The sequence below is a fragment of the Capricornis sumatraensis genome, chromosome 16, assembly GCF_032405125.1.
Source record: "Capricornis sumatraensis isolate serow.1 chromosome 16, serow.2, whole genome shotgun sequence".
NCBI classification, from domain to species: domain Eukaryota; kingdom Metazoa; phylum Chordata; class Mammalia; order Artiodactyla; family Bovidae; genus Capricornis; species Capricornis sumatraensis.
Window position 1 is genome coordinate 24,202,501 of NC_091084.1, and position 24,869 is coordinate 24,227,369.

Consider the following 24,869-nt stretch of genomic DNA (forward strand, 5'->3'; position numbering starts at 1 on the left):
GATGTCTTTCATATAAGTTTACCTGGTTTCCTCCTACTGAAGAATGATTTCTCATCAGAAATGACCAGGACAATTTGGGAAAGTCAGTTAAAAGCAAGAATAATTCATTACAAAAGCAGACAGAAGAAAACAGTATATTTGCCTTTTTATTTTTCTTTTCTGCCCCCCAGGAAGTCTGGAGAAAAAGTCCTCCCATCACCAGTTTCTCTGCTGCATGAATTTTAGTGTTTTGCTGTAAGACAGCATGAGGGTTATCAGACTAAAATTTGTTATTGTATTTTCAGTACAATTTATCTTGAATGTTAAATCAGTTTTGTCAGTATTCTTTCAGCAAACATTCTTTCCATTATGTAAATTTAAATTTTCAGAGGAAATTAAATCAGAGCAAATTTTCAGAGTCCTTTACCTTCTTTGTCTTTTATCTCTGTGTCCTTTGGAAAAGAAGCTGCGTGGCCTTGGTTCCTCCACAGAAAGCTTGTTGATTTCATAGCTCATTAACCTCAGAGGCCATGGGTAATAATGAAGCACCCCCATTACAGGATGGCATGCCAGTATGTTTTTGTAAAATGTGTTGGTAATCCTCATTCCAGTTTCTAAACAGGAGCCTATTCTAGGAGTGTGTATTGATTCATTCTGGTTTGAACAGTCTCCTATTTGATATATAGGAGACCTTTTGACTTAAGAGTATTGCCCCCTGCTGGCATTTGTGTGGGACAGTCCATCCTGCTACCGCTGAAGTTCTTTGAGAAAACTAAAGAACTAGAAATGTTTAGAGCTCATGAAATAATCTCTAAACCCAATTTAAAAAATGACCCTGTCATAAAAACTAAGTTAATAAAAAGTTCATTTCCTTAAACAGTCTTCATTTAAAAACTGAAGACTATTCTCACTCAGTTAACTAAAGTAGCTGGAATTGGAAAATTTTACAATTTCTACCTAAAGAATTTAGGTTAAATTTACTTGGTACTGAAATGGCTATCCTACTAACTGACCAACTTCTCAGCTCTTTTTGACCAGGATGGTTGTACATTAAGGAAGTTATCTTTATGCCCTATATTCAATACAAGAGGACTCTAATTACTTAAAACATTTAGGTCATAATTATAATAATTTTCATTTCCCCCATAAAATAAGCATTATGATTGCACACTTCTTCTATTGTCTGAATTTATGTAAGAGGGTATAGCTTGCTTAAAATATATATGTAAAGTTATATTTTCTTAGAAACATGGATGTTTGCAACCATTGCTTTCAAAGAGATTACTATCATGTATTGTTTTACGTTTTCATAAAGATTGTGTTATACCAGAGGCTTCTGATTATCAGTGATAACCAGTTTTAACTGCCTGTATGTACCAGATTTGTGAACTAGTTTTTAAAAAAAAACAAACGCAGAAACAAACTATGAATAAAATGGAGTTTGCAAACTAAATGCCATTCATAATTTTCACTTGTGTTTATTATCAACTGAAATTAATCAAGAAAGCCATTCACATTTAGTGAAAGTAAATTTCCTCAAGTGATCTCCCTGGTAGCATGTTTACTCATTACTTGGGGAGTGGAGATAGGATTACTTTATTGCTGCAGATATTACTACTGGTATTTCTAGTGTTACTTAGCACTTCTTTTGACATTTTATGTAAATATGCAAACAAGTAAGAACCCAAGACTCTAAACTATGACAAAACAATCTCCAACACAAAAGCAAAAAACATTGAGGCTTTCAGAAATGTATAAAAGAACCAGAACTTCCAAATTAATTTGAAGGCTGCTTTCCTAAAACTTAGCCTTTATTTATTAAAGGTTTTATATATCTAAAGTTTTAGCCCTGGGTGCTTTCATTTGCCTTCCAATTATATTATTTTCATCTATTAATTACAAGCCATTTTAATTGGGTTACTCCATCATTATGTTAAGTATGTAAAGAACTTTCACTACCAACTAATTCCTCTTTACATCTCACCCATTCGATATCAGTAATATTCTACAAGTCTCAGAGGGCTTATTTGACAAACCTAATTATTCCCAGCTTACCTCTGAGGTAAACTAACCACTCCTGGACTGTTTCACCTGTGCCCTCCGATGATTTAGCTATATCTGTCAAAAGTATATTCAAAATGTGAACTTGCTATGCACAGAAAAATGAAAAAAGGCTTAAGTAAGGCTACCTAAGTACCTGAACAACAAACTGAAGATCATCTCGTACAAAGGCTATATTAATTTAGATCCAGTTATTAAATTCAGAGTGGAAATACTGTAGTAAGGTATCAGCCAATTCAAAATTGTTAAAACATTTAAATAATTTATATAGTATAAGCCCTTTCACTAATCACAATTATTCTTCCATTATTTCTTCCAATTGCTTCATAAGTAGTTTTACATAATTGTTAACAATATAATTGCTCTACTTTTAATATTATTTCAGGTATGCCTTTCCCTTTAATCTGGGAATTCTGTTTCTCAGTTGTACTCCCTGCATATCATTCTGTTAGACAACTGTACTTGTTTAATCTTTTTCTCATTTTTGGATAGTTAGATTTTTCCAACTTTTTTTCTGTTATAAAGATAGTAAAAAAATTTTTTTTAACTTAAGGTTTCCAATTTAAGTAGGTATGAAATAGTGCCTTCTGGCTGCCTTATTTTTCCAAACGTTTAATTACCTGCAAAGTTTAACATGTTTTAAAATGTTGGTTTTTCTTATATTCTTGATGTTCTCTGACCATCTGTATACTGGGGACTTACGATATAAATACAGCACGTGTTTCCTTCTAGTCTAATGCCACCCTCAGCTCAGAAATGAGATTATTTTCCAATTATAGGATGATAACCTGACTGCAGCCATGAAATTAAAAGACGCTTACTCCTTGGAAGAAAAGTTATGAACAACCTAGATAGCATATTCAAAAGCAGAGACATTACTTTGCCAACAAGGGTCCATCTAGTCAAGGCTATGGTTTTTCCTGTGGTCATGTATGGATGTGAGAGTTGGACTGTGAAGAAAGCTGAGTGCCGAAGAATTGATGCTTCGGAACTGTGGTGTTGGAGAAGACTCTTGAGAGTCCCTTGGACTGAAAGGAGATCCAACCAGTCCATTCTAAAGGAGATCAGCCCTTGGTGTTCTTTGGAAGGAATGATGCTAAAGCTGAAGCTCCAATATTTTGGCCACCTCATGCGAAGAGTTGACTCATTGGAAAAGACTCTGATCTTGGGAGGGATTGCGGGCAGGAGGAAGAGGGGACGACAGAGGATGAGATGGCTGGATGGCATCACTGACTCGGTGGAAGTGAGTCTGAGTGAACTCCGGGAGTTGGTGATGGACAGGGAGGCCTGGCGTGCTGCGATTCATGGGGTCGCAGAGTCGGACACGACTGAGCGACTGAACTGAACTGAACTGAACTGAACTGAACCCGACAGTAGAAGTGTAACAAATGTAACTGGAAAGGATTCTACGGCAAATTAAAATCGGAAATCTGTTTTGTAAACTTTTTTTCTTCAGAGAAGATGCTTAATCCTGCTACAGCACTCTTGAATGTGGGGATATAGCTTCCATTCAGCTGCTCTTCACACCATTTGGCTGGAAAACCTAATCATCCCGTTTCCTGTTGGGCTACAATCCTGAACTTGAATCTTTGTCACCCAGTACAGCCTGCGAGGAGCGAGGCCCCAGACTTGGGGGCCACAGGGTGTGCTAAGGGTGGGGGCGCGCCGGCGAGCACAGATGCCCCCTCGGGCGGCCCTCCGCCAGGGCGCCTAGCAGGCTCTCGATGCCCGGCTGGGCCGGGAGCCCCCTCCCATCCATCCTCAGGGCGGGGCCAGGCCCCTCAGCCCACCTCTGACCACTTCACCTCCTGGAGTCCCGCTCTTGCCGCCTTTTTAGGCCCCTCCCTTTCGACCGCGCCCGTCACGGCGCTCAGGTCCTGTCCCCCCGCCCCGGCGACGTCTTCGCCACCGAGCCCACCACTTTCCACTCCTCCCCACACCTAATCCTCCCAGATTCGGCCTGCTGGAACGCCCCTGCCCCTCGTCGTTCTACAGTAGCCGCCCCGACCCGCTCTGGGTCACCCTCAGCCCCTCATTTCCCGGAGAAAGACCATACGTTCTCCGGTCCGTGGAGCGGGTGGGGCGAGGCTTCGCAGCCCGTTTTACGACAGCTTGCGGCCGCGCGGCGCGGCTGACGGCAACGCCGCGCTGCTCTTGGAGAGGTCACTCCGGAGACGGCGTTGGTTTTGGGGTGTGGGGGCCGTGGCACTATGTGGCGCGTCTGTGCGCGACGGGCTCAGAATGCAGCCCCCCGGGCGGGATTCGGGGCTCGGTGGACGGCTTTTCGGGAGGAGCCGGGAGCTCCGTGCGTGACCCCGCAGGCTGGCTCGGCTCTGGCTCGCTACAGCAGCAAGACCCCAGGATATGGCAGGGTCCGGGCACTCTGCGGCTGGAGCCCCGTCTCTTGGGCCACACCGCGGAATCGCGTCTTGCTGCAGCTCTGGGGATCGCCTAGCCGCCGCTGGTATAGCCTCCCCCCGCATCAGAAGGTAAGCCCCAGAACCTGTCCTTCGCGGGACCCCGTTGTCCTTCACGGCAGACTTGTTGGCTTGGGATCCTTCCTTAGAGGCCTTGATGATCCTCCGTCTCCGCCCCCCTCCAGGTATACTCTGTCACTGTCCCTTCTCCATTACCCAGCTTTGCTCTAGCTCTTGAGCTTCCCTCTCCTGACCTATGCCATTGAAGAAGGAGCTGCAGGCTTCTTTCTGACCGGTTCCGTTCAAAGAGCGCCAAGCCTGGGGCGGTCTGTGGAATGTCTGCTGAGTACATGCTGTTAGACCCACCGAGTACAGTGGAACGGGAGGTCTGTCCTTCTGGTTGAGAGCTTTTGGTGTCAGGAAATCCTTTTATAAGCCCATTGCCCAATGTGTGAAAAGACTCAGACTCAGCATTAAATTAGTCTGAATTGAACGAGGTGTTACACCAGATTGGGAGTTAGGTAGCTCTTAAAAATGAGTATTTCTCCCTTTTCTCCTCTAGGTTCCATTGCCTTCACTGTCCCCTACAATGCAGGCAGGTACCATAGCCCGCTGGGAAAAGAAGGAAGGAGAAAAAATCAATGAGGGTGAACTAATTGCAGAGGTAAGTTGGAAATGAGTTAGAAGAGACTAGCTTAGACTAAACTGAGCGTTAACTTTCTGAGTAGGTAATTATCCCTTTTTCCTGGAAAATTCCGTGGACAGAGGAGCCTGCTGTCCATGGGGTCACAAAGAGTCGGACACGACTGAAGCAACAGCGTATGCATGCATGCATTGGAGAAGGAAATGGTGACCCACTCCAGTATTCTTGCCTGGAGAATCCCAGGGATGGAGGAGCCTGGTGGGCTGCCATCTATGGGGTTGCAGAGAGTTGGACAGGACTGAAGCGACTTAGCATGCATGCATTAAGAAACTTAGATGTTTTTTACAGTTTGATATGAGAGATTGGTTAGCCAAGTTAGCAGCAGCTAACCAAACTGATTTTTAGCCTGGGTGTTTTTAATAGTAATTCTTTCAAACCTGTGATAGAGGCTTTATTTTCACTGTTGAACTGTATGATTTTTTTTTTATTGCTGTATGATTGATTTACGATGTTGCGTTAAATACTCTTGTCCATTATGGTTTATCACAGATACTGAATGTAGTTCCCTGTGCTATATAGTAGGACCATGTTGCTCTCCATTCAGTATGTAATAGTTTGCATCTGCAAACTCCCAAATCCTACTCTGTTCTTTCCCTGCCCCACCCCCCAATCACAAGTCTATTCTCTGTGAGTTCATTTCTGTTTCATAGGTAAGTTCATTTGTGCCATTTAGATTCCACTTTTTTTTCTTTCTTTTTCTGACTTACTTCACTTTGAACTGTGTGATTTTAGACACAAGTTAATAAAACTTCATACTGGCAGCAGAAGCCTAAGCTCCTGCTTTTGTGTTAAAAGGTTGAAACCGATAAAGCTACTGTTGGATTTGAGAGTGTGGAGGAGTGTTACATGGCAAAGATCCTTGTTGCTGAAGGTACCAGAGATGTTCCAGTTGGAGCAATCATCTGTATCACAGTTGAAAAGTGAGTAGGATCAGGGGAATCTGTGAAAGTCAGGTGCTTAAGTGGAGTATTTTAACCCGCAACTGAGGAGTTAAAGACTTCTAAGGCTGATACATGCGCTTTATAACCCCTTTATACTTACACATTCTTTCTCTTCCTTAGGCCTGAAGATGTTGAAGCCTTTAAAAATTACACACTGGATTCTTCAGCAGCACCTGCCCCACAAGCAGCCCCAGCACCAACCCCTGCTGCCGCCGCTCCATCACCTGCACCTTCTGCTCAGGCTCCTGGTAGCTCATATCCTACTCACATGCAGGTGAGGCTCAGCCTCTGGGTGTCTGCTTTAGAAAATTTATTATTTACTCATTATTTTTCATAGATGAGTTGCATCCTGGAAACTAGCATTAAACCTGGCTAGTTTTTGTCATTTGAAAGTAAATAGAGATTTAAACATGAAAATTGACAACATTTATTCTTAGTGGTTATATCCAGATGTGTGTACTTGGATAGTTCTTTTAACCTTTCTCAGCCTCAGTGTAGCAGGTAGGATAATGTTTGGTACTTTTCATTCAAGAATATCATGTCGGATTTTGAGGATTGTTTATACTTACATCTGTACTTTGCTGTGCTAAGTCGCTTCAGTCGTGTCTGATTCTGTGATCCTGTGGACTGTAGCCCACCAGGCTCCTCTGTCCATGGAATTCTCCAGGCAGGAGTACTGGAGTGGGTTGCCATGTCCTCCTCCAGGGGATCTTCCCAACCCACGGATCGAACCTGTGTCTCTTTTATGTCTCCTGCATCGGCAGGTAGATTCTTTACCACCGAACCACCAGGGAAGCCTCTTTCCTGAGCTTTCTGTTTGCGCATTGTGGGACAGTGTTATCCATGCTTTAGAAAACGGTGATGGCTGTTATGTGAATTTCTCTGAGCAACAAAAGAAAAATACTATTGACTATAGTCTTTAAAAGTTAAGCAAGAATTTGTAACTGATCATTAGCTTTTTTTAGTATTAATTTATTTTTTAATGGAAAGATAATTGCTTTACAGAATTTTGTTATCAGCCAAATATCAACATGAATCAGCCATAGATCATTAGCTTTTAAGGAGTTGAATTTCATCAACTTTAACTTAATATGGTGGCTCCATGGTAAAGAATTTGCCTGCCAATGCAGGAGACGTGGGTTTGATCCCTGGGTTGAGAAGATCCCCTGGAGTAGGAAATGGCAACCCACTCCAGTATTCTTGGTGGGAAAATCCCATAGATAGAGGAGCTTGGTGGGGTGCAGTTCGAGGGATTGCAAATACAGTGAGGCATGACTGAGTACAAGCCATGACATACTAAAAGATAGATGTTGCTTGAACATTAATACCCAGGTTAGAATTGAAATTAAGCCAGTAACATTGCTGAGTGATTTATCACTTGAGCATTTTTAACATGCCATTTTAATAGCAAGATGTCAGGATGTGTAGAAAGAAGGCTTCCTTAAAATAATTATTTGGGAGAGGATCTCAGAATAAAAGTGACCTACGCATGTAAAAAGATAAAAAATTAATTGTCCAAAAATTTTGTGACTATTCAGGGCAAAAATGTTATGGGAGTTGGGGCATAAAAACTGTGTCAGAATTTTTTTCCTCAATCCTGAGTTTCTTCCTCTTCTGAAGTTATGGTTGGTTACTTTCTATATTCTTCCTCCTGCTAAAGACCTTTGGATCCTTTTGTTAATTTGTTATTATACAATACCTAAGAGGCAATGGCAACCCACTCTAGTACTCTTGCCTGGAAAATCCATGGATGGAGGGGCCTGGTAGGCTGCAGTCCATGAGGTCATGAAGAGTTGGACACGACTGAGCGACTTCACTTTCACTTTTCCCTTTCATGCATTGGAGAAGGAAATGGCAACCCACTCCAGTGTTCTTGCCTGGAGAATCCCTGCGATGACGGAACCTGGTGGGCTGCCGTCTATGGGGTCACACAGAGTCGGACACGACTGAAGTGACTTAGCAGCAGCAGCAGCATCGGCAGGCAGGTTCTTTACCGCTAGCACCACCTGGGAAACCCACTTATATCTACTCCCTGTATAAATAGAGTTTTTTTTAGTAGGCGCGAAGTGCTGTCTATTGAATAAAAGCCCCCAGTTAGTGTTTTTCCTTGACATGTAGGGTTCTGTTTTCTCAGAGTAAGTGAAATAATCCAGTAGTATTTAGAAAAGACTAACAATAAAGAATAAGTGTCAAATAGACATATATAATCTGGAGGAGGGCATGGTAATCTACTCCAGTATTCTTGCCTGGAGAGTCCTCATGGACAGAGGAGCATGGAGGGCTACATTCCATGGGGTCTCAAAGAGTCAGACATGACTGAGCGATTCAGCACAGACATAGATAATAGCGTTACAACAAAGCTGAAGGTGGTAAATATAGTCACTGTTGATTCTGTTAACTAAATCAGTTTCTACTGATAAGTTTATTAGATATTAGGATTACCCCATGTATATTTGTGTGTTTTGGATATTGGAAATGGATAAAAGCCAGCTGCGTTTTTTCCTAAAGAATTAAGACTAGAACTTTTCCTTCTCTTAGTTTATTTGTAGAAATTTTTGTATAGGAATAATTTTCTTCTTTGGGCATCATGTTCTATTCCCTGGTCTTTTATTAACATTCACTCCTGATGAAATTTTGCCTGGTGGTCAGTTCACACATTTATTTCATCCTGTTCAGCAAATTTTTTAAATTTTTAATTAAAAAAAAGTTACAAACATTTTTTTTGTCTGTGCTGGGTCTTCATTGCCAAGAGAAGGCTTTCTCTAATTTTGGTCAGCAGGGGCTACTCTCTTGTTGTGGTGCTTGGACTTCTCATTGTGATGACTTCTCTTGTTGCAGAGCATGAAGTGTAGGTACAGGAGCTTCGGTAGTTGCAGCTCGAGGGCTCTAGGGCATGGGCTTAGTAATTGTGGCTCATGGGATTCGTTGCCCCAAGGCATGTGGGATCTTCTCAGTCCAGGGATCAAAGCCGCGTCCCCTGAATTGGCAGGCGGATTCCTAACCACTGGACCACCAGAGAAGGTCGAGAGTTCTAAGTTTTGTTTTACTGTTTTCCCCACAGCTTCCTGAGACATCATCAATTAAAATGACTTTTCTCTCAGCATAATCCTTATGTTAAATAGATGCAGAAGACTTAAGAAGATAGCAAACAAAACCGTAACTGAGTGAGCATCCAAATTCAGTGAACATACAAGCCATATAAATAGGGAAGCAGTCTTTAATTTAGGTTAGCCAATCTGTTGTTTTAGATTTTACTCAGGTGGAAGTGACTATTGTAAGAACAGGTTTTTGTTGTTGTTTTGGGTTTTTTTTCAGCCATGCCATATAGCATTCAGGATCTTAGTTCCCCATACAGGGATTAACCTGTGCCCTGCTGCATTGGGAGCAGAGTCTAAACCACTGGGCCACCTGGGAAGTCCCGAACAGTTCTTGATATTAGTTTTTTATCTTGAAAAAGTACCTGGGAGGGACTTGGCTAGTGGTCCAGTGGTTAAGAATCTGCCTGCAGGGGTCACAGGTTCAATCCCTGGTCTGGGAAGATTCTCATATGCTAAAGAGCAACTAAACGCATGTGCCACAACTACTGAGCTTGTGCTCTCGAACCCAAAAGCTCCACCTACTGAGCCTGCATGCCTTGAGCCCATGCTCTGCAACCAGAGAAACCTCTCCAATGGGAGGCCTGTGCACTGTAGTTGGAGAGTAGCACCTGCTCAGTGCAACTAGAGAAAGCCTATGTACAGCAATGAAGACCCAGAGCAACCAAAAATAAATAATTAAAAATTTAATAAAGTATCCAGGGAGTTTGGGAGAAATTCAGTCTCCTCTGAATGAAAAGGTGGATTTCAATAAAGCACACAGTAAAATTTAAGTGGAAAAGTCTGAGGTGATTCTATGAAGATGAAAAACCTCTGGCTTAATCTAAGTGTTAAGAAAGATGAGATGTTCTATGTTTAGATATCGTTGAGGAATTAATTTTAGCCGTCTAGAAAGAAATCTTTCCCCTCTGCCCGTGGTTTTTAACTTTGGAGGGTGGGTCAGAGTATCACTGGCACTATAAAAGCTTGAGATTTAAAGGATTTACCTGTAGGGACACTACTGAAGCTCGAGGCTTTTGCTGCTGTGGGAGCATCAGGCAGATGGGAATTTGGATTGTCATAGTCGCTGTCATTCCATAAAGCTATTTGCTTGCCTGAGTGCCATTGTGTCAAAAGCATCCTAATATTGAGTAATAATAAAATATATGTTTGTTTCTACAGGTGCTTCTTCCTGCCCTCTCTCCCACCATGACCATGGGCACAGTTCAGAGATGGGAAAAAAAAGTGGGTGAGAAGCTAAATGAAGGAGATTTATTGGCAGAGATAGAGACTGACAAGGCCACTATAGGTGAGATTTCTTCAGCTCTTAATGGTTGAGACACTGAGTTTTCCGGTGAGGGAAGAGGATTGCCATCCTATCCTATAATGAGTGAGTGATAACATGAAAAATTTTAATTCTTGGGATTAATTTCCTGGAACAGAGTATTTTCATAACAAAAATATTGCATAGTTGGATCTGTCGGTTCCATACTGCACTATCATTGAATCAAGGATGTATTGCCTTGAAGATAATTTTTAGGCCAGAGTTTGCTTATTAGCCTTATGTTACTGAGAAACTGTATCCAAACTGACGTTCTTCACACTGGGCAAGGGGGAAAAAAGAGGAAATAGGGGAAAATAACATCAAAGGCGGGAAAATACTGAAGATATTCAGATGACTTTGAGGGAAAACTTGAAAATAGGGTTTAGATTGTTTATGTATATGAGAATGACTGATGAAATGTATGTATTACCTGTTCAGATATTATATCACATTTCCTTTTATTGATTATCTGATTTATTTTTATAAATAAAATAAAGGAAAAAATCCACCCTATAGACAATTAATATTTGCCATACTGCATCTGGATATCTGAAGATAAATATATATATTTTTTTTCTCCAGTCCTCAAAGATGCAGTAGGAGCTTCTGGGCATCCTCTGCAGCGGTGTTTTTCAGATTTTGTTCTTTACACTCGCTGATTCCTTGATGGCACCTTGGGGTAAAGGAGACTTAAGAGAGCAGGATTCTACTATTCCTTGCCCCCTCCCTCACTTCTGACTCTGTTTGATCTTTTAGTATATTGTGCTTCCCCTCATAAAATTTTATTAGAGGAAAAGGGTCTTTTTTGTTTGTTTCTTTGTGTTTTGGCTGCCCGGGTTTTTGTTGCAGTGCAGGCTCTCTCTAGTTGCAGGGCTCAGGCCTGTTTCAGAGTCTGGACTCTAGAGCTCACGGGCTCAGCAGTTGCAGTGGCAGGCTTAGTTGCTCTGTGGCATGTAGGATCTTAGTTCCCTGACTGGAGGTCGAACCCATGTCCCCTGCTTTGGAAGGCAGATTGTTAACCACTGGACCACCAGGGAAGTCCCTATTCTCTTTGTTAAAAACACTGGTAAAAAGAAAGAAACAGAAAAGCCCTGGCAAAAATAGATCTGCTTTGCATTTTAACTTGATTACCAGTGTTTCTGTAGAGAGTGGTATTCTAGAAACTGCTCACTAGAGAAGTATTAACCTTGGTCAAACTCTACACTCTGTAGTGGCCTTGGAGCCTTTTCTTTTGGTATGTCTTGTACTGGATGTTAATTCTCAGCTGGGAAATAAAAGGATCCATCAGAAATATGTTCGTCAGGGAGAGGCACAGACCACCAGAAAGCTAAGATCTGGAAGGCAAAAGATGTCCTCTACAGTGGCTCCTTTCAGTTTTACTTTTGGAATCCTGCGTATTTGAGTTCCTTGTGAAAAAAAAAAGCAGTAGCTGGGAATTCCCTGGTGGTCCATTGGTTAGGACTTCACGGTTTCCCTGCCAAGGGCCTGGGGTTCAGTCCCTGGTGGGGAAACTAAGATCCCACAAGCCACATGTTGCAGCCAAAAAAAGAAAAGCAGAGGCTGAGTAAAGTTGTCAACACCATTGAATCTCCATAATAATGCTGTATTTCTTCATATTGAAATAGTTGGTGTAATACCAAGTATGACCTCTTCAGAAAAGTTCCAGAGATGCATCACTATCAACTGTAGTAGCTCTTTTAGTTTAACAACCATGTGGTTCTGTTCTTTAGCAGTACAACTGATGCCATCTCGGGAGTCTTGTGGGTCTGCACAGAGCAGCCCTTGGAGATGTTTTAAAGAAAACATTTAGAACTAACCACTGTGTAACCTCTCAGGGTTTTATTTGACAAATATTTATTAGTATTTACTTTGTATTAGGTACTATTTCCAAGTGCTTGGAAAATATTAATTCACTTAACTTTTGTAATATCCCTGTGAGGTAGGAACTCTTGTTCCCATTTGGTAGGAAAAGAGGCTGAGACACAGGTTAAATAGCTTGCAAAAGGTTATATAGCTACTTTGAAGAACCTTTTACTTAAAAACTGTGCTTTGAATTTGGTAGGCTAGTAGAGTCCTTTAAGTTCCATAATGGTTTTTTCTTTCTATTTAAGGTTTTGAAGTACAGGAAGAAGGTTACCTGGCAAAAATCCTGGTCCCTGAAGGCACACGAGATGTCCCTCTAGGAGCCCCGCTCTGTATCATTGTGGAAAAAGAGGCAGATATACCAGCATTTGCAGACTATCGGCCAGCTGAAGTAACTGATTTAAAACCACCAGCACCACCACCTATCCCATCTCCGGTAAGTATGCTTCTAGAATTGAGGGAACACTTACCTTATTCATCTCTAAATTAAGGAGTGATAGTCTAGGTTCCTTTCAGTGCTGAGAGTCTGTGATGAAGGAAGGAGATAGTTAACATTTATGGAGACCCACAGGCTCCATGGGACTGCACTGTTCACAGAATGGTCAATAGTTTGATTTTTGTAATTTTTCTTTTCCCTGCTTTCTTGAGTCTTGTTGAGAACAAAACTGAGGTGACTTGATCTTTTTATGCTTTAGGTGTAGATATACATATGGAAGGTAATGCTATATCACCCATTTTCTGTAGAATTTGTAGTCTTTGTCAGTCCTCTTGGTATTCACATATTATAGTAGGTCAAGCTTATATTTGTAACACATGGGAATCTTGACATAAATGGCTTATTTTGCATAGAATTTAGTCTTTTGCTATATATTATATACGAGGGGTTCCCTCGTAGCTCAGCCAATAAAGAATCTGCCTGCAGTGCAGGAGACCCGGGTTCGATTCCTGGCTCAGGAAGATCCCTTGGAGAAGGAAATGGCAACCCACTGCAGTATTCTTGCCTGGAGAATCCCATGGACAGAGGAACCTGGCAGGCTACGGTCCATGGGGTTGCAAGGGTTGAACATGACTTAGTGACTAAACCACCACCATATACTATATACCTATAACATGAACTCATATGAATTCCAGGCAGTAATAACACTATAAGGCTTCTGCAGGTGTAGAATCATGTGAGTTTAGGTACACAGTTCTGTCAGAGAAAACTTTAATTTCTGACTTCCATACATTTATGGGGAACTGGCAAGTAGTAGTATTGGTTTATTTTTTAATGTGTTTTCAACATGGAACCTTCCAGAATAATTTATTATTTTGGAAGTAGGTTAAGTAAAAACCACGTAGGTGATAAAATGAGAATAAAGAAGGGACAAGAAAATAGAGACAAGATTAAAGTGAAGAAAGGCTATAAGGATGTTATATACTGGTCACCAGAATTAAATTCAGTGCCTCTCTGTATTAATCATGGAGTTAGAGAACTTGATTGTGTTCTATCTTTGTTAAAATAATGTTATTGTATTCATATTGCTCTATTATGTTGGTTAAGCAAGAAAAATGAGCATTTGACCTTTGGAAAAAAGATGAAAGTTATATAATGAAAATAGGTTTGAGTTAATAAACTATAAGCTCTTAATCTTTCAGGCCAGTCTTTGCAGTGGTGAATTAACAATTTGTAACTTTTTTCAAAAGGCAGCCCCTGTTCCTCCAACGCCCCCACCTGTAGCCCCTCCACCTTCAGCCCCCCGGCCAGCCGCTCCAGCTGGACCAAAGGGAAGAGTGTTCGTTAGCCCACTTGCAAAGAAGTTGGCAGCAGAGAAAGGGATTGACCTTACACAAGTAAAAGGTACGTCTGTTTCTATGCAATGGAGTTGTACTAAAATTGAGTTTCCTCCTTAGGACCAGAGAGCACGACCACAACTCTTAATATATAGAGCTGTCTTATCTGGGGAAGTAGGGAGAAGGATGAGGGAGGGAACTGACAGAGTAGGAAAACTTCCTGTGCTTTGCTTGGTCTGTCTGAGGTCTACCTGTATAATTTAGATAGCTTTTTTCATTTTCTGTTAATAGGAACTGCTTAATTGTTTGTGAACGTATGATGTGTTCAGCAAAGTTGGGTTATAGTACTTGATTATGTAATAAGAAATCTGTATTAGTGCTAGGCTGAGTGAATATAGCAATACTCAAAACACAACATGAAGTTGGGATGATTTGAAATGACTTAAGATATGACTTAAAATTCATATAAAACTGAACTAACGCCTATTGAGGGCAAAGGAAAATACCTTACTCATCTTTTCCTTCCCAAAGAGAATGTGTAGCTTAGTGATAAGAGCGTGGGCTCTTGAATCAGACCATCTAGGGTTTAATCCTGGCTTTATACTTTCTATGTAATATGTCTGTTGATGAATTACTTTATCTGTTTTTCCATCTGTAAAACTGAGATAATAGTTTCCAATAAAATAAGTGAGGGGCTTAGAACAGTATCTAGAATATAGTAATACTTCATACATATTAGTTTTGTTCACATTATTATTATTGGCTGGCATTTAAATGTTTTAAGCTAAAATTTAATGTAAGGTAATTAATATACTTTGGAAAGGGGTGGGAGAAATTACTGTTTGTGGAGCTTGGTTTGATGGCTAGTACTGTGTGCTAGTCATTTAATTTCCAGACTTAATTTGCATAACACTGGAAGTAAGAATTATCGTCTCATATTTTTTGGATAGGAAAATAGACTCTTGAAAGATCTCTTGTTCTGTTAAGCAATAAAGTTGCAATTCAAATCTAGATTTGTTTCATTTTAGAATCTGTATTCTTCCCACTACCCTATACTTCCTTCTGTTTTGATGTTCTGCCATCTTTAATTACTCAAAATAATGGCTACTTTTGCAGTTTTCCAGCTATGAGCAATCATTGTTGGTTATCACTGTCTGCAGCCTGTTGTTTTTATGGTTTGAAAGCAAGCCAGTTCCCAAAGATACAGGGACAGAAGTTATCACTGTTTTACCTCAGAGAATTCTTGTAAAAAGACCCTTTTTTCCATCTTAATGTCATTTCACTAATATATTGCCATTCTTTATGTATGTATGATTAGGGATAGCAATTTAATTTGGAAAACATTTTTAAGGGGAGGAAGGACTGGGTTAATAATTATATCTGAAGAATTTAAATAAGTAAATGAGGACCAATTGTTGGATATTGAGTGATACTGGCTGCCTTAGGAAATATTTATGTGGAAAAAATCTCAGTATTCTTACGCAGTTAGAGTTAAGTGATTCATTTATTTAAACAAATGTTCATTGAGTATTGTCTGTGCATCCAACACTTGTTCATGGGACAGACAATAAAGAAGTAAATGGACAAGGATTATAACATAGTAGTTAAGAGTATTGGCTTAAGAGCTGGAATGCTTAGATTTTAAATCCCAGCTCTGTCGAACACTAGGTATGTTCCCTTTTCTGTCTCAGTTTCTTTATTTGTATGTAGAAATAATACTTTATAGCTTGTTAGGATTAAATATTGTTAATAACAATACCTGTACATAGGAAGCAAATCTAGGTAATTAGCTATGGTGATAATAATAGCTTATTAAATAATATGATTTGAATGCTAACAAATAAATAAACCAAGTGTTATGCTAGGGAGTAACAAACAGGGTACCTCTCTGTCATGGGTTTCCCAGGTGGCACAGTGGTAAAGAATTTGCCTGCCAGTATAGGAGACACAGATTCAATCTTTGGGTCAGGACGGTCCCCTGGAATAGGAAATGGCAGCCCACTCCAGGATTCTTGCCTGTACAATTTCATGGACAGAGGATCCCAGCAGTCCATGGGGTCGCAAGGAGTCAGACACGACTGAGCAACTCAGCACAGCACACACATGCACGCATGACCACTTTTGGACAGGATGGTTGGGGAAGATCTTTTTGACAAGGTGAAATTTGATCTGACCTGAAAGATGAGGAGGAGGCAGCTATGAGCCAACCATGTGAAGAACTGCAAGAGAAGCATTCTGGGCAAAGACCAGCCTGAAGGGGAGAGAGCTCGGTGTGTTTGAGGCAAAGAAAGGAAGCCAGTGTTAATGGAGCATAGTGAGCAGAGTGGTAGGGAATGAGGGCAGAAAGAAACTCAGGGGTAAGAAATAAAAGACTTTACAGGTTATGATAGAGTTTGAATTTTATTTCAAGTAGAGCAGGAAGCCATTGAAAGATAAAAATGAAGAAGTGGCATAAAATCATTTATATATTGAAAAGATTGTTTTGGCTGCTCTGTGCAGATGGATTAAATGAAAGCAAAAGTGTCTGTTAAGATGTTGCTGGAGTCGATGGTGGTTTACACAAAGGTGATGAGAATAGAAATGGAAAGAAATGGACAGCCTCAACATACGTTTGTGGCAGAATCAATAGAACTTAGTGAGGGATTGGATATGAGGACTCAACAATAGTGACTTCAAAAGATACATGCAGTGACAGTCTGGATAGGGTGAAAAGTGAATGAAGAAGTGGAGATAGCATTGTGGGAACTTAGTCAAGAGCTTTAGCTGCGAAGGAAGGCATAGATATAGAGATGTACCTTTTGGGAGGATATAGGCTTAAGAAAGGGCTTTAGGAAATGAGTGGTGGTAGAACAGGCCTAGTGTAGAGTTTCTCAGCTGTGACACTGCTGACATTTTTCACCAGGTAATTCTTTGTTTGTGGGCTTCTCTGGTGGCAAACCACTTCAGTATTCTTGCTTTGAGAACCCCATGAATAGTATGAAAAGGCAAAAAGATAGGACCCTGAAAGATGAACTCCCTGGGTCGGTAGGTGCCCAATATGCTACTGGAGAGCAGTGGAGAAATAACTCCAGAAAGAATGAAGGGATGGAGCCAAAGCAAAAACAACGCCCAGTTGTGGATATGACAGGTGATGGAAGTAAAGTCTGATGCGGTAAAAAGCAATATTGTATAGAAACCTGGAATATTAGGTCTGTGAATCAAGGCAAATTGGAAGTGGTGAAACAGGAGATGGCAAGAGTGAACATTGACATTTTAGGAATCACCAAACTAAAATGGACTGGAATGGATGAATTTAACTCAGATGACCATTATATCTACTACTGTGGGCAAGAATCCCTTAGAAGAGATGGAGTAGCCATCATAGTCAACAGAAGAGCCCAAAATGCAGTCTCAAAAATGGCAGAATGATCTCTGTTCGTTTCCAAGGCAAACCATTCAATATCACAGTATCCAGGTCTAGGCCCCTACCAGTAATGCTGAAGAAGCTGTAGTTGAACAGTTCTGTGAAGACCTACAAGACCTTCTAGAGCTAACATCCAAAAAGATGTCCTTAGGGAACTGGAATGCAAAAGTAGGAAGTCAAGAAATACCTGGAGTAATGGGCAAATTTGGCCTTGGAGTACAGAATGAAGCAGGCCAAAGGCTAATAGAGTTTTGCCAAGAGAACGCACTGGTCATAGCAAACACCCTCTTCCAACAACACAAGAGAAGACTCTACAAATGGATACCACCAGATGGTCAATACTGAAATAAGATTGATTATATTCTTTGCAGCCAAAGATGGAGAAGCTCTATACAGTCAGCAAAAACAAGACCAGGAGCTGACTGCAGCCCAGATCATAACTCCTTATTGCCAAATTCAGACTGAAATTGAAAGTAGGGGAAACCACTAGACCATTCAGGTATGACCTAAATCAAATCCCGTACACCTATACGTGGAAGTGACAAATAGGTTCAAGGGATTAAATCTGATAGTGCCTGAAGAACTATGGATGGAGGTTTGTGACATTGTACAGGAGGCAGTGATTAAGACCATCCCCAAGAAAAAGAAATGCAAAAAGGCAAAATGGTTGTCTGAGGATACCTTACAAACAGCTATGAAAAGAAGAGAAGTGAAAGGCAAAGAAGAAAAGGAAAGATAATACCCATCTGAATGTAAAGTTCCAAAGAATAGCAAGGAGAGACAAGAAAGCCTTCTTCAGTGATCAGTGCAGAGAAATAGAGGAAAACAATAGAATGGGAAAGACTTGAGATCTCTTCAAGAAAATTAGAGATACCAAGGGAACTTTTTATGCAAAGATGGTCACAATAGAGGACAGAAATGGTAGGGACCTAACAGAAGCAGAAGATATTGAGAAGAGGTGGCAAGAATATACAGAGCCATACAGAAAAGATCTTCATGACCCATGATCATGATCTTCATGATCTTGATAACCATGATGGTGTGATCACTCCCCTAGAGCCAGACATCCTGGAATGCGAAGTGAAGTGGGCCTTAGGAAGCATCACTACGGACAAAGCTGGAGGAGGTAATGGAATTCCAGTTGAGCTATTTCAAATCCTAAAAGATGATTCTGTGAAAGTGCTGTGCTCAATATGCCAGCAAATTTGGAAAACTCGGCAGTGGCCACAGGACTGGAAAAGGTCATTTTCATTCCAATCCCAAAGAAAGGCAATGCCAAAGAATGCTCAAACTACTGCACAATTGCACTCATCTCACAGACTCATGAAGTAATGCTCAAAATTCTCCAAGCCAGGCTTCATCAGTATATGAACCAGGAACTTCCAGACGTTCAAGCTGGATTTAGAAAAGGGAGAATAACCAGAGATCAAATTGCCAACATCTGTCGGATCATTGAAAAAGCAAGAGCATTCCAGAAAAACATCCATTTCTGCTTTATTGACTATGCCAAACCCTTTGACTGTGGATAACATCAAACTGTGGAAAATTTTGAAAGAGATGGGAATACTAGACCACCTGACCTGCCTCCTGAGAAATCTGTATGTAGGTGAGGAAGCAGCCTCCTGAGAAATCTGTATGCAGGTGAGGAAGCAACAGTTACAACCGGACATGGAACAACAGACTGGTTCCAAATTGGGAAAGGAGTACCTCAAGGTTGTATATTTTCACCCTGCTTATTTAATTTATATGCAGAGTACATCATGTGAAATACTGGACTGGATGAAGCACAAGCTGGAATCAAGATTGCTGGGAGAAATGTCAATAACCTCAGATGTGCAAATGACACCACCCTTATGGCAGAAAGCGAAGAAGAACTAAAGAGCCTCTTGATGAAAGTGAGAGAGGAGAGTGAAAAGTTGGCTTAAAATTCAACATTCAGAAAAGTAAGATCATGGCATCTGGTCCCATCTCTTCATAGATGGGGAAACAGTGGAAACAGTGACAGACTATTTTTTGGGGGCTCCAAAATCACTGCAGGTGTTGACTGCAGCCATGAAATTAAAAGACACTTGCTTCTTGGAAGAAAAGTTATGACCAACCTAGACAGCATATTAAAAAGCAGAAGTATTATTTTGCCAAGAGGTCATCTAATCAAAGCTATGGTTTTTCCAGTAGTCACGTATGGATGTGCAAGTTGCCCTACAGAGAAAACTGAGCACTGAAGAATTGATGCTTTTGAACTGTGGTGTTGGAGAAGACTCTTGAGAGTCCCTTGGACTGCAAGGAGATCCAGCCAGTCCTTCCTAAAGGAGATGAGTCGTGAGTATTCATTGGAAGGACTGATGCTGAAGCTGAAGTTCCAATACTTTGGCCACCTATTGCGAAGAGCTGACTCATTGGAAAGACCCTGATGCTGGGAAAGATTGAAGGCAGTAGGAGAAGGGGATGACAGAGGATGAGATGGTTGGATGGCATCACCAACTCAGTGGACATGAGTTTGGGTGAACTCTGGGAATTGTGATGGACAGGGAGGCCTGTGGTGTTGCAGTCCATGGATTCGCAAAGAGTTGGACATGACTGAATAACTGAACAGAACTGGTGACTTGGTGGTAAAGTATCCACCTGCCAATGCAGGAGACATGGTTGCAGTCCCTGGGTTGGGAAGATCCCCTGGAGAAGGAAATGACAATTCACTCTAGTATTCTTGCCTGGGAAATCCTATGGACAGAAGAGCCTGGCGTGCTGCAGTCCATGGGGTGGCAAAAGGGTTAGACATGACTAAGTGACTAAATAACAGTTCTTGGCAGAGTGAGGGTGGGGTTCCTCTGCATTGTAGCATGTTTAGCAGCATCCTTGGCTCTTACTCGCTGCACGGTAGTAGCATCCCCCACTTGTAACAACCAAAAAACATCTCAAACATTGCCGGATGCCCCCCTGGCAAAACTGCAGAATTGCCTTGTTGAGAACCAGTTGTCTAATAGAAAGGGATAAATTGATAATGCAGAATTATTTGGCAAGGAACAAAGTTCTTAGATGTAAAAGGGGATGAGATTGCTCTTGGGTAGGTATTGGGACAGTTTGTCTGTTTTTATAGGAGGGAAGAGAATATGGGGTGGTTTTATAGGTTTGGTGGCAGCAGATGAGGGTAGAACCTCTCTGGTTGCTGCTATTTGTTAAGTAAAATATAAAGTGAGCGAGGAGTTCCCTGGTGGTTTATTGGTTAGGACTTGGTGCTTTGACTACTGTGGCCCGGGTTCAATCCCTGGTTGGGGAACAGAGATCCTGCAAGCTGCTCAGCATGGCCAAAAACGTATAAAGTGAGGGCACCTGTGGTAGAATTAGTGTGGGAAGGTCTGAGGTTAAAGAGTGTGGAATACTGTTCTCTGAGATTGTGAAAGTGACTTCAGGAGAAACAATTTATCTTCTGGGTAGTTTTGTGAGCCTATTTTAGATTTATGTCTCTGATTTATAGTACAGTCAGTCAGCTAGGTGTGTACTTGTTTCTCCCAGCAATATTAAACAACTGTGGTGCTGGCACTGAGAAGGCATGTGTTACAGAGCTTGCCCGGACAGTGATGGTAACAATGATCCGTGGAGTGTAGCCTGGGTAGGGAGGAAGTGAGGACAGGAGGCTCACAACAGATGATGAGAGTGGAGGAGTCAGTCTTGATGAAGTGGAAGAAATTTTGCAGTGGGTGGAAGGAATGGTTTAAAATAAGTGAGCTGAGAGGATCAGCAGTTAGTGTTTTCTGACACCCAACTCTAACATGAAATGTAATGTTTTTTTCCAGATCATCAGTCAGTTCTGTGACACCACCCGGGTAACCAACAGTTCAATCCTATTCTGACACTAACTCTCCAGAGTTAGCATCAGACTCCACAGGTTTAAGGGTCCAGTCCCACGAGTCTGCCCTCATTTCAGGGGGCAGTTGCAAGTCCTGGGGACCACCCATGCTTCTTTTCCATGGGCTATAAACCAGAAGTTCCTAAGACCCCCCCTCCTCAGGTTTGATAATCATTAGAATGATTCGCAGAACTCAGCAAAGCACTTTACTGTTGCCTGTTTATTGTAAAAGATACAACTCAGGAACAGTCAAATGGAAGAGATGCAAAAGAGAGTATGGGTGCCCTTGTGGGAGCACCATTCCTTGGCACATTAATATGTTCACCAACCCAGAAACCCTCCAGGTCTGGTTCAGGAGTTTTTATAGGGGCGTGGTTGCCCCTTTACAGGCATGGTTGATAGTACCATTGTATGTGTGTGCTCAGTTGCTCAGTCATGTCCGACTCTTTGAGCCTGCCAGGCTCCTCTGTCCATGAAATTTTCCAGGCAAGAATACTGGAATGGGTTGCCATTTCCTTCTCCAGGGGATCTTCCTGAGCTAGGGATCGAACCTACATCTCTTGCATCTCCCGCGTTAGCAGGCAGATTCTTTACCACTGCGCCACCTGGAAAGCTGGATTGTATCACTGGCCATTGGTTATTGTATCAATCTCCAATCCTCACCCCTACCCCCTTCCCAAGGGACAGGTTGCTCGCTAAATTTGACCAAAATGTGATCATTTGGGGAGAAGCTGTTTTGAAAGCCTAAACCCTGATGTTCAGAGTTTGATTGTCTCGGAGCTACCCACATTATGGTTTATAGTTCTTTGATGCAGAGCATTCTCACGTCACTGTCCCATTTTATCTTCATGACATACCCGTGAGCAGGGGCTGGTATGATAATCTATCCTACAGATGAGACTAAAGAGCAGATGAGATTAAGTGGCTGTAGTCCTGTGTCTAGTTTATATTTGACAGCAGCCCTACACTCCTAGTCTAGTGTTCTTCCTTTTTTACTATACTGCCTAATGATGACCTGTTACGCCTTCCTAGGGAGATAGGCAAAATAATTTCAAAGATTTCTACCAACTCCTAATAGGGAGTTCTTATGGGTGGCTGAAGATAAGCATAAGACAGGTCCTGCAGTTTCCTTGTCTTGAGGAACTACAGGGTTCGAGATTAGCCGTGGTTGCAAAGGAAGGCTATGGTTTTTGTCCTTTATAATGAGGGGGATCTCATAGTACTGCTGCCTCTGTTCTAAGCTCCTGGTAATACACAGTCTTAGCCAACCAGTTTTCAAAATGAAGGAAAGGACTTGGGACGAACTGCACACAAGAATCCTTTTAAAAGTCATTCTTTGGAGGAAGATGAATCAATTTGACCAGATTTTTTTTAGAAGTGTACAAGGGTAAAGGGTATTTTCATACTGAATCTCCTTAGAATTAAATTCAGGATTATCTACTTAAGTGTAATGTTAAACCTAAGAGGCCATGAATGGGAGGAGGAAACAAACTGAATGAAAGTAAAACTAAGCCTTGTTGAGGGAACTTTGAAGATCTTTCTTCATGTGTAACATGATGGCTATTTCCTTCATAATCTCGTAACACAAGCCAGTATAGAACCTTGGCTGCCATGAGAAAGTTGTGAATGATGGAGACCACATATGGATTGAATGATTCTAACAGATGAGATCATTGCATTTGAAAGTTATTCATGCTATTTCATGGTAAAAAAAAAAAAAGTTACCTGATTTGTCCAAAATAATTGTTATCATGTCTGTAGAAAGATAATTCTTTAACATCAAATGAATGTGGAACCAAAATGAGATCTTTTCAGAGTTAAGAAAGGGTGTTTTGGAGCTAACCAAGAGGAGGTGACCGAAGCTGGTATTTTTTAGAGAAATGTTTAAGGGGCATGGTTGAGGCAGTTGCCCCTTCAGAGGGTCGGTGGTAGAGAACCTCTAGGAGCTTGTGCTTCTGGATCACAGTGCTGATTTCCTTGAGGAATCCGTGGTTCACTCTCACATACGTGGTATTTCTGTGTCTCCTCCAGGGACAGGACCAGATGGCAGAATCATCAAGAAGGACATTGACTCCTTTGTGCCTACTAAAGCTGCTCCTGTGAGTTCTATTTGGCTTTTAAATTCTGGTTGCAGTTTCCTCTGCAGAGTGCTTTGTCCAGCCTGTTAGACCCTTGCATACAGTGAGTGAAATAGCTTAATCGGTGCTGTGTTTTCTTTGTCTGATTTTACTGGCTGACAATATATAAGTATGAATGTGTTGTTATTCATATACAAAAGCAAAGATGCTACGGTAATGGTTTAGGTGCTAAGTCATGTCCAACTCTTGCAATCCCATGGACTGTAGCCTGCCAGGCTCCTCTATCCATGGGATTCTCCAGGCTAGGATACTGGAGTGGGTTGCCATTTCCTTCTCCAGAGGATCTTCCCAACCCAGGAATTTAACCCTGGTCTCCTTCATTGCAGGCAGATTCTTTACCAACTGAGCTATGAGGGAAGCCCCAAAGGTGCTATAGTACATTGAAATCCTTCGAAGTTGTTTTTGTTTTTTGAGTAGAGATACTAAAATTTTCCTAACATATTATCTCACTCAGACACTATTTTTAAGAGCATGCTTGACTTGGATTTGAGTTTTATTTGGTTAATTAGTCCACAGAGGGATTAAATCCACATAGTCAACTCTGATCAGCAAAGGTGCTAAGATAATCAGCTATAAGTAAGGATAATGATTTAGTTATTTAGATGTTTGCTTTAAAATGAAAGATTTGTCGCTATTTTTTATTGACACTACTCAGGAGAATACAGTACCTTCTTTGTATTTATCTCAGTCTTTTCAATTTAAGAATGCTTTTTTTCTTGAGGAAAATATTGCAAAAAAAATTATTTTGATAGAAACTAGTCACAGAAAAATGACACTTAAAATATGATTACCCAATTCCAAGTATGAAAATTAAAAACAACTTTTAAACAAGCACAGTCCAGATCTGAGTCCCTTTTGCTCCCTTGGGATAGAAATAGTTATTTTTCTGTAAGCCCTTTAATTTTTACTTTGCCATCTGTAAAAGGATCACTAACAGTAGTTCACAGTTGCTGACGCTAAGACTAAGCCACAGTTACTAAGAACCTTTTTACCTCTCTCTAGACTCCAGCAGCCGCTGTGCCTCCCCCGAGTCCAGGAGTGGCTCCAGTTCCTACAGGTGTCTTCACAGATATCCCAATCAGCAACATTCGCCGAGTAAGAGTATTACCGTAACTCCAGACCTCAAGCTGTTGGGGGCATTTTTACTCTGATTGTTCAGTTGCATTCATAGTTTAAAACACTAAGAAGAGACTTTTTAAAAATTGTGGATCTTTGATGATTCGTTTAGTAAATGTTTGGTTTGGCCAGTTGAATTCTCAGAATACACAAACACTGTGTTCTGATTAAATACTATTACAAGGGGCTAACTTGTGCTACAGTCCTACATCTTTCAGGTCTAATAATACATT

General features: G+C 41.2%; 1 protein-coding gene across 11 annotated transcripts in view; it reads left to right on the top strand.

Annotated features, from left to right (window-relative positions):
• Positions 1 to 4,230: 4,230 nt before the first annotated feature.
• The window catches only part of DLAT (dihydrolipoamide S-acetyltransferase), a 31,620-nt gene continuing 10,981 nt past the window's right edge, over positions 4,231 to 24,869 (top strand). For 4 of the 11 annotated variants that reach the window (XM_068988228.1, XM_068988229.1, XM_068988232.1 and 1 more), the window contains exons 1-9: positions 4,231 to 4,529; positions 5,020 to 5,121; positions 5,956 to 6,080; positions 6,222 to 6,375; positions 10,358 to 10,484; positions 12,611 to 12,798; positions 14,049 to 14,202; positions 23,414 to 23,481; positions 24,523 to 24,615. In XM_068988228.1, coding sequence (XP_068844329.1) covers positions 4,251 to 4,529; positions 5,020 to 5,121; positions 5,956 to 6,080; positions 6,222 to 6,375; positions 10,358 to 10,484; positions 12,611 to 12,798; positions 14,049 to 14,202; positions 23,414 to 23,481; positions 24,523 to 24,615 — 1,290 coding nt within the window. In that variant the 5' untranslated portion in view covers positions 4,231 to 4,250. Of the gene's footprint in view, positions 4,530 to 5,019; positions 5,122 to 5,955; positions 6,085 to 6,221; positions 6,376 to 10,357; positions 10,485 to 12,610; positions 12,799 to 14,048; positions 14,203 to 23,413; positions 23,482 to 24,522; positions 24,616 to 24,869 lie in introns of those variants that run through there. The other 7 variants (XM_068988236.1, XM_068988238.1, XM_068988231.1 and 4 more) reach the window with 6 other exon arrangements.